Consider the following 15,492-nt stretch of genomic DNA (forward strand, 5'->3'; position numbering starts at 1 on the left):
TCCACATGTTTTTGTTGAAGAAATTATAGAGGCTAGAATTTCTATTGCAAAAAGGTGGCCAAAAATAAAGATTAAGTGGATATTTGCATTAAATGTTTGGTCAATATTAAACAAGGATTTGATCATCCTGTTACAACAGCAATTAAGTGCCCTTTTCAGGCATTTGTAATAATAGCCTATGTAATGTACATACATAGTTTATTTTGTATTACATTATGTATTTTAACAGTGTTATTCAGTAAAACCATATGATTATTATTAATTATCTAATCATTATTGCCTCATAGTTTTTATATAATGCATTTTATGGCATTTTAAAGGTTGTTGTTCGCTTAGGTCTGTTTTATTACCACAAAAAATCTGAATTACTTCGTAAATTATTATTTGAAATGATTTAAAGTATCAAAGCTAGGGTTCATTTGTAGTTGCCAATGCTACAATGGTACTTTTTTTTTGTTTGTTTTTTTTGGCATCAGTGTGTTAGGGCATCAGATATGGTCATTGCAGTAAGCGGGAATGGCGCATCACGTGTACTTCGTCTGTATACTGTCTTTTTTTTGAGCAGCCCCCCTGGGAGCTGGTGGCCTATGCAAACTGCTTACTCTGCATATAGCAAGCAGCGGTACTGGCCCTGCCTCATTTTAGTCATCAATTGACTGTATGAAATGACAGATGATCCACGAAGGTCTGGCACAGGGCAAGTGCGTTAAATGCGTTAATAATTTTAACGCGATATTTTTCTCCATAATTATTTAATCTAATTAACGCGTTAAATTACCAACCCTGGTTGTTATATAAAACGATTAGATAAGTTCACCCTCATTACACTAATATCTTTCTCTGAGAAGTACTTGGACAACACCACTGGGGCTGGATTCACAAAAAGAAAAGACATTTCATAAGATAAATTCTAAAAGTTGTTGTTAATATTCTTCAGTTGAGAAATTCTTAAGAAATTTTTATGAAGTTTATGAGTTCGTAAGAGCAGGCTTTGGTGCTATCTGATTATATGGGCATTTTCTGAAACAACCCAATACATTCTTTAAAAAGGTTACCTTTGGGCATTTAAGACAAGTTGGAGGTTAACTTAAGGAGCTCATTTACAATTATTACCATTTATTATTTACCATAATCATATAACTTTCCCCGGGTATAGGGATTAGGAACACAAAAGCAGACAAAATGTAATTTATTTTGCTTTCTAACGGCTGTTGAATATATATATATATATATACAGTTTTTTTGTTCATGTGATGGCACTGCATATGCCAAATAGTGTGGCTCTTCGACTCATTCCTTGAACAGACTCTTCAGAAATGAAGTGTAGCATGAATTTATTCGGCACAAGTCTAATTTTTCTGGCTGACTTTCTTTCACATCTTTAATGGCTAAGCCACGCTTGATAAAGCAAGTCATTAAAAGCCATAAGCATCCCATTGGCTAACCAGAGAACTAAAAGAGTAAAGAGGATTAGGCCTCACTGATGCTGGATTCACTGCTGTTTATGTTCAGCTTTCTTGAGGAGATGCTCACAAACACATTTCATTGCATTTCTTAATCTTTTCTCAATGATAAGCGGTTAATGTGTGTGCTTTGTATACAGCAGATAGCTAGAGAGATGTGTTAAACTGTGATGTTTAAACAATGACCGTGTTTTATAGATAAGGAACAACTGTTGTTGTGTCTTAAAGACAGCAGTGAAGGTTGCATAGCCTCACATCTCTTCATCGTAAGGATGGCAAGGAGAAATTCAATTCTCTCATCTCCTCGCTCATTTCCGTTAAGTGAAAGAGTGGAGACATTTGTCAAGGAAACAAGAAAAGTGTCCCACTGTGAGTTAAAGCTGTAGCTCATTTCAGGAATAAATAAGCCTGTTTACAGGAGGCAGCAAACCACTATGGCTGTGCCAGGCATCACTCCTCCGTTCTCACACTGGAATACACCGCCGGAAGTGAAGTGCCTGCAAAATGCCAAGACTTGCAGGAGGAACTGGAGGATCTCACCTCTGAGTTTCAAATGGACTCTTTCACAGTCTGTCCTATGCTCACCAATGTGTAGCTTCTGTCCTTATTCCTTTTTTTAATGGTGTGAATAGACAGCTGCAAAGAAAGTGAAACCATAGTGTCTGTGTCAGATAAATGCTGGTCTTTTGAACTTTCTAATTAGTATAGAATCCTAAAAAATGTATTATAGTTTCCACAAAAATATTAGACACAAATAGCAATAGGAAATGGGAGTAATAGCTGCTGAAAATTCAGCTTTACCATTACAAAGATGTAAAATATATAAATATTTTCCTTTATATAAAAGAATTCCAGACATAAAATAACATTTCATATATAGATTTATATAGAGAGATTTATATAGGTATAATATTCCATATATAGAGATATTATATATATATATATATATATATATATATATGTACATCTGTGCTTCTCCAAAATAAAGCAGTTAAAGCTGGAAAGTCAAGCAATAGAAAAAAATAATAATAATAAAAAATGGAAACTTCAAAACTTGAAAAATATGTATGGTGAGAGAACTAATGAGTTGCTTACAATACTGAGCAGGATTATTAAAAGTGCAGCATAATAAATGGGCATAAGTGTCTTTAATATGTTAAAGGTAAACCTCTTTTTTAAATATATATGATCAGGATGCATATTACATACTACACATTATATACTGTATATTCTCTACGATGTAAAACATAGCATAAACTATGCAACAATAAACATTTTGGACAGTAGTATGACCTCTTGAAAAATCATCCCAAAAACAAAGACGCCTATTTTGTATTTTTTAATTAAATTTTGATTACACCTGTCTTAACCAAATTGGGGACAATTAGGTGATCATGTCTCCCATTCTGAGTGCACACCAGACACTTTCCTCAGTACCACAGCATCACTGTAACTCTCTCCGCTTACTTAAACACCTTAGTCCATGAAATTCAATTCTGTAGCTCACACTGCCAAGGACAAGAACAGATTAATGTTGGTCTGTGTTTGCCCCTTTGGACTTCACCCAGAGTTCCCTCTGCTTCTATGATTTCAGTAATGAGGACCCCTGAAGTAACCTTCTCATCTACACTGTCATTAGCCAAGAAATCCAGCAAATCACGTTCTAGAATTACCAGAGCACCTTTGTTTTTACCATTGTGTTGCATCATCAGGGTTATTTCAAATGCTTCAGAATACAAGTTAAACTCATTGTTAATGCGTCTCCAACAGGGATATTCCATGCAAAATAAGATAAAATGCAAATGGTTTATTTATTGGAACTCTTATCACATATCTGTCTTGTTACACAATCATATATGTCCAGCTGTGAAACCCAATTTTCACATTGCCAGTGTGTCAGCTGAATCCACGTAATTATCCTCCAGAGTGTGTAAGTCAGTACAGCAGCACATAAACCAGACTAACAGTCACATTACCTCAAGTTAAAGCTGGAGATGTTTGGGAAGTCTCCAGGAAATAATTAGCACAGTGTGTAGGCTTGTTTAGCCCCCTCCTGTTTTGTAACCAAATGTATCTGGTCTTTACTGCTGCTCATTGAAAATGGAACAGAATGTTGCTAGTCTGCAAATCTTGCAAATTTGGCTGTTTTGCTTGGCACAAATCCCTTATTGGAGTCTAGGTTCCATGCATTTTGAGGCACTGCTCAATGTTTAAAAGCCTATTTATGACACTGTATAAACATTATGAAACTAATGAAAATTGGTGGTAAAACATTAGAAGGATTCACTTAATATGGATTCTTAAAAACATTAATTCTAGGAGGAACTCTGCAGTGTAACTCAAACTTTTGACTGGTATTTTTTGAGCATGAAAGAATGCTTGTGCTGTAAGGCTTTTTCCCCTACAGAAAATGCATGGCTTCGGTGGCTGTTAAATTGAAATCATGCATCATACTGATGCAGCATAGTAGGTCACTAGCTTCCGGGAAAACCAATAAATGAATGCATCTTCCCAAAACATCTCAGACAAGCAATCTTCACATATTGATTCTAGATTTTCTGTAGTTATTTCAAGGTTTTAATCATTGTAATGCCTAATGAAACCGTGTTTGGGTCATGTGATGCAATTTAGTGCAAGGCACACCAGGACTGTTTGTCACAATCTCAGAAAATGCAAGATTCTGAATAAAACGTCTGATTGCATAGCTTGTTTTCTCTAGCAGTGGATTTATATTTGTAACAGTGTTTTCAGTTTAAATGACTGTAAAATTCCAGCATCTTCATATTTTTATATTAGGTTTTAGGTACACAACTACAATGGAATGCATTATAGCAGTGTTCAGCTATATAATACAGACTTTTACTGAAACTGTGGGATGAGATCTATTCGTTGAGTCTAACCAGTGGTCTATGTGAAGAGCATTCAAAATGCTATAGAGAGCAGAAAATACAGTGGGAAAAAGGATTTGAGTATACTGCATACTGCACAGTATGTATAAATATTACAAATGTAATATTTATGCAATAGTCTTGACCTCATTATGCCATTCTATTTGGTATATATTTTTGCATTTTAGTCTTTTTAAGTTTACTCCATGTGTTTGCACATCTCTTGTAATTTTTGCATGGGACTAAAATGCATTTTACAGCCATTTGTTATGTCTGATATAATCGGAGGTTGTAAAGTTCTCTGCAGGAGTTCACAGCAGTTTTATACCAATTTTCAATTAAAAAGTTCCGTGGCCAATTAACAAAAACGTTCTGGGTTTTTGTTCCCATGCTAAATGAAGCCTGAGCCATGAACTGCCAAGTGTGTGGTATCAACACACACACAAATCTTTGTAATATACTGTATATTATTTAGTAAAATCATTTATTTTTAATCTGTTTTTCATATAATTAATCTCAATGGGGCTGTTTTGGACCTCACTGACTTTCAAAAACATTCTTTTCTGTTCCACGGAAGAAAAAAAGCCACACAAGCATGAGTAAATGATGACAGAATTTTGGGTTGAGCTATGTTTTTCAGCAACTGTCTCAGCTATTTTATTTAGTAACATTTTAAGTTCAGGGATTTAAAGTGCCTTTATTATGGATTTTTGAAAAGGACCTTTTCATGCAGTGTGTGACACAGCTCTAAGTGAATGAAAACATCCTGCAAAGTATTAAATCTGAAAGTGCACCCTATACAAAGTTATTGTCTCTCAGAAGAAAGAGTCGACTCTGAATCATTAAAAATGAGTCGTTTTTAAATTGAATCCCAAGATGTTTCATGTTGACGTCAATGAAAATGCGTTGGTCTGAATGAAAATGCAAATTGATTCTTTGCCACTAGGTGTTACTTTTGGAGCAGTTACATAGCAGTTTCCTACTGTACACAAAGCAACACAGCACTCACAAACACTGGTTTATCAGGCATTACAGGCATGATGACATGAAATTGAGACCATTAGGACCAATCACTGCAGACTCTCGTCATGCAAAGGAAGAAGTTTGGAAAAATAAATCATTTAGCAAATTGTTTGGGAGTCATTGAGAAAGTAAGGTAAAAATAAATGCATATTGTAAGACAATGAAAGTGTTTTTTGACCTTGCATGCATGTCAACTTGTTGTTGGGGACTCCCAAAACCAGAATATGAACCTTTCATTACCCATAATAAGGGCACTTTAAAATATTTTTTGGATTTATATTTAAAAACCAAATAAGCTTACAGTTTGGTTGAGTTCATTTTAATATATTGTCTACTGTGCTGCTTTAATGCCCTTATATTTCATATTAAAAATGATGTGCATAAATGAATGGAATCCCGATTGTCCTGGGTAGACGAGATTGATTTCTTGTGCATCTTTCTTGACAGTCTGGTCATTGGCATGGTAATGTATTCAGCTTCAGTAAATGGAAATTATACTGTATGTACGTTATGTGTGTGCAATAAATTCGTTAACCACGTTCTAGACATTATTCCTGGGTGTGGTTTACGACTGAACAATGAGGTGAAAGGTCAAGGGTGCCTTTGGGAGACTGTTGCCTTTAGTTACCAGAGCGTCGGTTGGGATTGACTGACAGAGGTTTTTCATAAAACACTATATGCTCATCAATAACAGGTGAGGAGAAAACAGTGAGTTCTTAAAAAAAAAGTAAAATTATCAGTCGGATAGGGTTTAACTAAGATGATGAGTTTAATAAGGGTAAAATATGCTATAGTGTGTGAAGGCACCAAAAAAATCAAGGCTTCATTAAAAGCTGCAGTATTTGTGTAGACACATAAAGGTTCTATGAGTCTAGTGTCATGTAGTGTCACACACACAAGCTCAGAGCACTGTAAGATTGGAGGAGCAGAAGCACAAAGATAATTAGTTGTTGTAATGGCTGGTGATGGAAGGCGTAATTAAAGGCAGGGAGAAAGGATGAACAAAAGGGAAAGCAGCAATACAAGTCTCTCCGTAAGCTGTTGTTGCAGGCATCTGACGGAGACAGCAACATGGCATTGTGTTCGTGTGTGTGTCTGTAAGAGGGCGAACAAGATTTACACCAACACTATTACACGTTTGATTTGAGTTTTACATTCTGTGTGTGATTATGCAGCCTCTGTACAGCCGCTTTCGTCATGATTTATCTCTGAACACTTGACATCTAATTGCTTTTTTATGTTAGTAAAATTTGGCTTGCCTACTCTTCCAAGCTTCAGACAGAAAACTTCGACCATTCTTTCTGTCATGCTCACGTCTTTTCAAACTGCAATTTAGGAAGGTGAGATTTATCCCAGCATTTCCGTGGATCCTAAGATGTCAAGATCCTTATGTTTAAGAGTCAGTGGAAATAGATTTTTCTACAAAAGACATTACATTTATTGATACTATGTTCAGTACTTGATAATAAGGGTTTTCTCTTCGGCTGACCGACTTGGGTTTATTTATTTTTTCTTCATTTTTACTGCCAACATTTTCCCTGCATGCTCCATCCATAAAATCATCTTATTTGTCAAACACTACAAATGTATTGTTGAGTCGGTTTACTTTATTTTACAGTATGTGTACTAATGCACTTACAGTGTATTTTTCTAAGAAGGTTCTGGTAATACAAGGTAACTACATGGGGTAGGGTTAGGTTTAGGGGTAGGTTCAGGGTTAGTACATAGTTACATCAATTTCCGTCAAATATTTGCGGTTCTTTTTAACTTCATATTCACCAAGTAATGCATTTCATTAGCTCTGTACTTGTACTCTGCATAATGACAATAAAGTTGAATCTTGAATCTAATCTAATGCTTAGAATCAAAATATTTAGCAGTACAACTCAACTGAGTGCCAAATCAGCATATTAAAATTATTTCTGAAGTATTATGTGTTACTGAAGACTACAGTAATGGCTGCTAAAAATTCATCTATCACAGGAATAAATTACATTTTAAAATATATTCAAATAGAATTCAACCTCATAAGAAACATTGAACACGGACACGGACATGTACAAATTTGACTGAACCCACACCTGTGTAAAGGTTTATAAAGATAGAATATTTTCATTTTTTTCATATTTGCTGGAAATAATATTTATATTTATTATTTATTATTTATTTATTTATTAATAAAAATACTAAATGTTCTTTACAAAATGTCATAATAATAATAATAATAAAATTATGAATAAAAGTAATCATAATAGACTCCTGTTTTATTTTAGCCAAGAAAATATATTTGTATGTCAGTGTAATGGTCCAAATATTTGAATTGCTATTATGCTGATGACTTAATTAGGCTGCTTTAGAGACTTTGAAAGGTAAGTCTGAGAAAACAGGTGTTGTTCTTCACATCATGTCAGACTCAGCTGGAGCGGTTCAATGATGGTGCAGGCGAAGCGGAATGAACATCAGTCAGACTGGATGACTGAAACTGATTAGATACTGAGAGCTGAGAAGAGATTGTGCCTCCACTCAGAGATCAATACACCCAACAGTGCTTGAATATGTGGATGTGTTACAGCTCAAATGTTCAGTCTCACACATCAAGACCTGTGTGTGTTCTCTTTAGACTGTTGCACAACTCGGAGGACTTCATTTGGAAACATGGTGTTCTGTTTTAATCTGATCGTAAATGACACAGACAGTAAAGCACGACTCTTATGGCCAAATGCTAGGTGCTAAACTGTAATTATACCTACATACACACTACTATTTAAAAGAAGTCTCTTATGCTCACCAAGGCTGCATTTATTTGATCCAAAATTTGGTAAAAACATTCCTCTTAAGCACAAATGCTATTTTGGGGATTTTTCATTTTCCTACCTAATTTTGAATGCCTGCCTATACTAATGCTACAGTGTAAGCTCAGAAAGTTTGGTATAATTTCAAAGGAAACCCTTTGAAATTACATAAAACACTGTTGAAATTGATAAAAATGACAATATATGCTGTCTGTGTTATAATAAATAGGGAAAAAAACAAGGCGCTTTTTTATTTTATTTGTGTAACCTGAAGTTTGAAATAGAATAGCTCAGGCAATGAAAGGCCTAGCAACTTCAGACCAATGTCATTTTTTTCTAACATTTGTCAGCTAGTAGAGGAAAAAAGACATTTCTTTCTATCCTAATCTATGCTAAAGTTATTCTATTCCAACTGAAGGAAGGAATAATACCATTTTTGTATAAAATTTTAGTCTAAATAAGTATGAAGTCATCTTTTGCACACTTGCAGTATGGAATAATGTGATCTCTGTATATTATTTTACAGAAAACACTCAGAAGTTACATAAAAAGCTTCTGTTTGTGACAAATAGTATTATTTATCTTGTTTCACATATGATGAACCATCTCAATACAATGTGCTTTTTTTGTGTGTGTGTTTTCTGAACAGTCTTTGAAAGAGAATAAGTCAAATTACACAATAGCAACATGCATAAAATTATAAAAAATATCTGGTCTATCAAAATCTAAAATAGAATCCACAATCTCCAGCTTCATATCATTTCATTTATGTCTATTCTGCATCGTGTAAAGATTGGGAGACCTCGCCTGTCTCATTCATATTTAATATTTTGATGTTTTATCAGCGTGTCTGTTTGTTTTGATTCTGATTCAGCGCTAATAAGCTCCCCGAAGCTTGCACGCGAACTTCAGAGCGAACTTCAGAGCGTCAACAAACTAATTTATGTTTATTCCCCCAGTACTGTACTATTTACTGTACCTTCACTGAGATGCGGTCAAATACTGTACCATATTGAAAATAAACAAATTAGCTTATTGCTAGCGGAGCTTCCAAGCCTCAGAATAAAGAATCATATGTATAAAAGGCAAGTAGCACGCGTATAGGCTTACCAGATGCGCGTCCTGACCTCTCCACGGCAAAGGTGGCCACCCATAACTTGTTTTATGAATATTATGCATTATAAATCCGGAGATTCGGCCGCTTGTAGTTTCGCCTCGCGTGGCCTTTGTTTAGAAGCAGCCAAAAACTCGATTTCCCAGAGACCAGCGCTTCTCTGGCGTCACACGGGCGGAAAGGGCTGGGCAGTCGCTGTCCAGTTCCTGTCCCTCCCGCGGTGCTGAATTCACACCTTCGATTGGAGGGAACGACTTGTGAATGGCAGCTATTAGGACAAATAGCGCTTCACAAAAGAGATCAGATGTCTATAGCAGAAGAAAGGCTTTTAGACCCATCAATATGAGTTAGAGATCTTGTCAATCATACAGCTCTTGGATCTCTTTTGCGCACTTGTACAAAACGCTTTATATCTCAGCAATGGAAGCACGCAGAAACGTAAAAATGGTCTTGTTTGAAAGAAGAGATTCTAATCTAAAATATTATATCGAGTATATAGGTATGCGTGGCTGTTTGCGGCTGACTGAAGCGGTGCAAAATGTATAAATAATAATTTGCAATGAGGTGAGAAATTTTACATCGCGATTCTGTTGAAGATCATTCGATCTGTGATTGTCACACAATAAAATGATCTACATCATCAGATTCCTGAGAATGAGAGCTTTCTTGTGATATATGACTTGACTGTTTTGTGAAAAATATTTTAAATACACATTCTTATGAAAACGTATTCGCAATCGTTAGATGGAAATTTATGGGGGGGGGAAATATATTTCTTAGCTTAATTTGACTACTTTATGTATCATAAAACCCCAATTAATGGTATTCTTTGTAAAGAAAACACTCTAAGCTTTCAAATGAACCCATTTATGGTCATATACCATATAAGGAAGGCTATGCAAATGAGACACAAACATCTGGCATGTTATTTTCGGACCCGGTACCGGGTCTGCAGAGTTTATTAATATTGTGAAATTATACCAATTTAAATTAACTGTTTGCTAAACTTTCAGCAGCCATTACTCTAGTCTTTAGTGTCACATGATCCTTGAGAAATCATTCTAATATGCTGATATGGGGCTCAAGATGTATTTATTATTTTGATCTATTGAAAACATATTCTTTGGTAAAGGATGTTCAAAGAAAAGCATTTATTTGAAACAGTAAAGACTTTTATAATGTAAATAATAAATATTTTATTTATAAATAAAATATATATTTCACTTTTACTAAATATTTTTTTTTTTTTTTTTTTTATAACTAACTCCTAACTTTTATATGGTAGTGTATGCATTTTGCACAAACATTGTCTAAAAGTGACATCAATTTTTTTTTCTCTACACAGTGTTTATGAGTGTGTTCCTTGGGAATTGAACCCACAGCCTTGGAATTGTTTCTGTCATGCTATACTATATGAGCAACAATAACACTTCCTTTATGTATATACTCATGTTGGTTGGTCAAATACATTGTAAAGCTAATTGCTAAAACTAGGGAAATCTGTATCATTTGTCAGGGTTTGTTGTTAACATTAATTTATTAAATTGACTGTTTATATCTAATTGTTTATGAATGTTGCCATAATTATCAATGTGTTTTTGTTTGGCAGGATTGAGGTTTCCAGTGATGATCGGCCTGTGAGCGGTTCTCAATGGCTCAGAGGAAGAGGCCAGGGACCAACAGCAGCATGGCCACAGAGCCTCACGCTTCAGCTCCACGCTCCTGCCCAGCCCCGTACCCCGAGCCTGAGCTCCCTGAGGAGGAGTATGAAGAGCGCCAGGACCCTGAGGTATCCCAACACTCCTACCCCAACCAAGAGGAGGCAGACTTGACAGACAGCCGACCAGCCACGCCCACTACTCCAGACCACGCCCACAGAGACTACCACAGGCACCCGGACAGTCTGGATGGAGACTCTAGCTCCGACTACGTCAACAATACATCTGATGAAGAAGAGGACGATTTCGATGAAGGCCTACCAGAGGAGGATGAAGGTGTGACGTATTATATCCGCTATTGCCCTGAGGATGACAGCTACCTGGAGGGAATGGACCGTAATGAGCCTGAGTACGGACACCCGGACGGTCGCATGGAGCCACCTCCAGAAACAGATGAGTGCCAGGAAGCGGTTGAGGAATGGGTGGAGGGAGAGGACGATGCACATGGTGATGATGGAGAAGTGCGTTGTGAAGTTCTCGAGCAGGACTCTGACCAGCAGCTGTATGATGGCAGACCAGAACCTGTCCTCGATCACCACCCCCAACAACAACAACAACAACTCTATCCAGATCCCCATCAGGAACAGATTCCACCTCCTGCTGAAGATCAAGAAGTGCAGGATGTTGAAGGAAGTGAGGGCTACTGCCCTGATCAGGAGGAAGAGCCACAGGTCGGGCAAGACAGAGTTGGTTACGCAGGTGACTACTACACCACGGAGGACAATGGAAACTCTGAGCATATGTCACCGTACAGAAGGCATAAGGGCACAGACGGAGAGACAGGAGAGGAGGCAGAGGAGGATATTGATCAGATAGTAGCTGAGATTAAGATGAGCATGAGTATGGGCAGTCTTAGCAGCGGAACTGATCAGAGTCCAGAGGAACTGCCGCCTGATCCAGCACCGAGCGGCTTCCAGCCAGAGACACGCTCTAAACCCGAATCCGCCCCTGCTCCTGCCTCATACCCTCAGCCTCACCGTCATGACGGCAGACCCAAATCCCTCAACATCCCCCCTGCCAGACACAATCCTGAGCTCCAGAGGAACTTTAAGGTACGACCTCACACACCAGAGGAGAGACAGAGATGGACACAGGACCAGGTGAGAGAGCAGGTAGGCAGATTGGCATAGCAAGCTATAAATGGATCTGTATCTGTAGCAGCTTGCTAAGGGGAAATACAGTGTTCGGTGAAAACAGACTAAATCAGCTCAGTAAAATATGAAATAAAAGCAATAGGATCAACTCAATACATTAGACATTTGTATTAGACTTATGTATCAGTGTATTCTGTATTAATATTCTATAGAAGGAGATGACAGAGTAAATATATCTTTGTTTTTTGGATCTGAGTACTCTAGCATCTTTGGATGTAATGGGTTACTGTAAGTGTAGCTATCTGGTCTGTGATATACACACTACTGTTCAGAAGTTTGGGGCTTGAAAGATTTTTCTAAAGTCTTACTAAGGCTGCATTAATTTGTTAAAAAATAAAGTGAAAACAGTAATATTGTAAAGTATATTTTATATTTTATAATAACACTTTCTACATTTCAAATGATACTTCATTCTTGTCATGATAAGGCTGTTTTTAGCAGGCATTACCCAAGTGTTCAGTGTCACGTGATCTTATTGAGAATATTTTGATTTGGTGCTCAAGAAACATTTCTTATTATTACCAGTGTTGAAAACAGTTGTGTTGCTTTTTGTGGAAACCATTCGACTCTTTTTCAGAATTCTGAATAGAAACAACAAAGTTTATTTGTAACAGAAATCTTTTGCAACATTATACGTTTATTTTTTATCAGTTTAATGTATCCTTCCTGAATAATGAATTCAATTCTTGTTCTTATTCCAAGCCCCAAAGGAAAACAGTGACAGCCAAACTTGGACAGACTTCTGTTCCTTTTAAATAGTTAAACAGTCAGAAATATGTACTATTAAATGTTATTTATTTTAATCTAATAATAAAGATCATCCCCAAAGGGCTCTCTGAAATATGCATATTCATTATTATAATTAAATATTAATGTCAATGTTGACGGCCCTCATTTAAATGCAAGTGACATTTGAGTAACCAGGACTAGAGCTTGTTTATGCCCTGAAAGAGAACCTCAAAAACCTGACAGCTAAGCAGTGAGTAATGATGGAGTATTTTATACTCTTATGAGCTGATGCTGATGAATGTGATATTTAGAGATGACATAGAATGTTTTCTTTAATGTATTTTACATAATTTTGGGGTAGTTTAAAAAAAAAGTTATAGAGAATAGGCTCTTATTACCATTTACTCACTCATTTCAAGGGGAAAGTGCTCAGTTTGAGCGGCAAGTTGAAAAGGATGAAAGAAAGTAATCTGGCAGAAATTGGCACCGTCTCATTGTAACCTAGACATGAAGGGGACCCTGATCAAAAGCAATTTCTTGAAATCCGCGAATATGAATTTCATTACTGATGATTTGTGCAGCCATTTGTTAGTGCTCAGGAATAAACAAAATTCCACCCAGCTAGAATACATTACCTTGAGAAGCTTTTTAGATTCCTTCCCATTATTCTCGCTCAGGTACATTGTGTGGGTGTTATTAGTTATTTATTTATTTTTGGCTTGAACAGCCCAAAAATGAAAACGGCTAATTTCTAGAAACCTCTGCCTAATGTAACTAAGCAGGCAATACAGACAAACACACTGATAGCCATGCATTATGCCAATAGACTTGTTTGCTGAAAATTAAGAGGAGGTGCTGACTTTTTAACTGAGTTTGAAAAATTTGGGTTTCTTGGATATTTCCTTCGAAATACCTTACTTTGCATTTTCAAAACAGAATACGAAATTAATTTTTTCCAAGGGGGAATTAGGTGAAGGGGTGAGATTTAGTCTGATTGCCTCAGTGGTCCAGTGAATGTCTTGTGAAGTTCTATTACCCTCCTGCTTCTTTATTGCCTTTGGGCAATGAGGAGATTGCATTTTATCCTGTCAGGCAACAAATGAATTTCATCAAGTAAAAATGTTCTTATGCGCAGTAGACAGAGTGCTCATTTGAGACTTTAACTCCCCTGCAGATAGACAAAGAGTAAAAGTGTCTTTTTTAGCACTGTGCATTTCCAGTTAAAGACAACATCTGTTCATTTCTCAGTACACTGTGTTTGAAAACTTTTCGTTATGCTGCATAAAATATTCCCATTGGCATTTTGATTCTGACACGCATCAAATTGTTAATGCTGTTCATAAAGCGGCCTGCAACCCATCATCTCTGTCTTTTTTTTTTTAGTCCGCTGTACATGTCAGATCTCACTCTCCACTCATTTGTCACTCATTTCTCCCAATTTAAATTCTTTCTAGGTGTCTAATAGTGCAGAACAGCCAAGGAGGCAGCAGCGGTCTGATCTCAATGGACCACTGGAGAACAACAATGTCCCTGAGGTGAGCCTATAATCATACAACATATTAGTCAATCAATACCTGACAGTATGCACCCCGCATAATCAGGGCACGTTTCCATCAGAGCTACTCTAGTTAGTGTTAGCCTGTCGTCTTATTTATGCCACATTTCTCTGGATTTCTTAGGCAATTTATTATTGTTTTTCTCAGCAAATCTAGCTTGCCACCATCCTCCCCCATGTGTTGATATAGTAAAATAATTGGCTTTGCCCTTTTCTGCCCTGGCTCTCCTGTATTTACATAGACAGAAGGGAGTTCGGCCTTGAGCTGCCTGTTCTACTGCTTCTCTGCACATTCTTTATGCATGAATGTAACCTACATAAGAGCTTCGCACCATGACTGTGAAAGCCATAAAATATGAGACCTCATCTGGGCGGTTACTCAAAATCGCCAAATAGGTGTTCAAAACATGTTTTATAGCACTACCTAGCATTCTTCCAAGGTCATTTTTAGATCATCCTCAACACAAGCTTTTGGAATTTTATTTTATATTATTTTATTTTTTGTATAAAAGTTGCCTTATGAATGTTTCACATGTACTGTAGGAGGTAGTGAGACATGAAAATTTACGAATTAGGGTCAAGAGTATCAACATAATTGTTAATTTTTTTTTTCTTGTTTATTTTCTCATGAATATGTAATTCTGCAACTTACTGTAGGTAACACTCACACAGTAAGTCAAAACATGATGGTAATAACCCACAAAGTATTCACCCAGAGGAATTCTGTTTGTACACATCCCTTGCTGTATGTCATGCAAAGCAGTATTCAGTCTTGCCTTACTTTCACTGAACACATTTAATTACCTTGGCTGAGGGAGCTTTTGAGTCCTTAGATTGCATTTAATGAAGGCCTCTCGAAGCATAACCTCCATTTGGATGGCTATGTTGTAAAATGATGGTTATTACTTCGTCTGACGCTGTGTCGATGTCCTACAGCTCCTGCAAAGTGCCACTTCAGAATGACTGACAGGATTTTGTATTCTGATACAATGAGCCACATCCAGAGTCACCTGGATGGTTTTCATTTGAGTGTTAGGTTATTTATTTTGTTAGATT

The 15,492-nt window shown here is 36.7% G+C and overlaps 1 protein-coding gene across 6 annotated transcripts in view; it reads left to right on the forward strand.

Annotated features, from left to right (window-relative positions):
* Nucleotides 1–15,492, forward strand: part of apba2b (amyloid beta (A4) precursor protein-binding, family A, member 2b) — a 79,258-nt gene that overhangs the window by 41,254 nt on the left and 22,512 nt on the right. For 4 of the 6 annotated variants that reach the window (XM_052561520.1, XM_052561523.1, XM_052561524.1 and 1 more), the window contains 2 exons: nt 10,890–12,110; nt 14,336–14,416. In XM_052561520.1, the coding sequence (XP_052417480.1) occupies nt 10,932–12,110; nt 14,336–14,416 (1,260 nt within the window). In that variant the 5' untranslated portion in view covers nt 10,890–10,931. The remainder of the gene's footprint in view (nt 1–10,889; nt 12,111–14,335; nt 14,417–15,492) is intronic. The other 2 variants (XM_052561522.1, XM_052561525.1) reach the window with 2 other exon arrangements.

This window comes from Carassius gibelio, chromosome B7, assembly GCF_023724105.1.
Source record: "Carassius gibelio isolate Cgi1373 ecotype wild population from Czech Republic chromosome B7, carGib1.2-hapl.c, whole genome shotgun sequence".
Classification (NCBI taxonomy): domain Eukaryota; kingdom Metazoa; phylum Chordata; class Actinopteri; order Cypriniformes; family Cyprinidae; genus Carassius; species Carassius gibelio.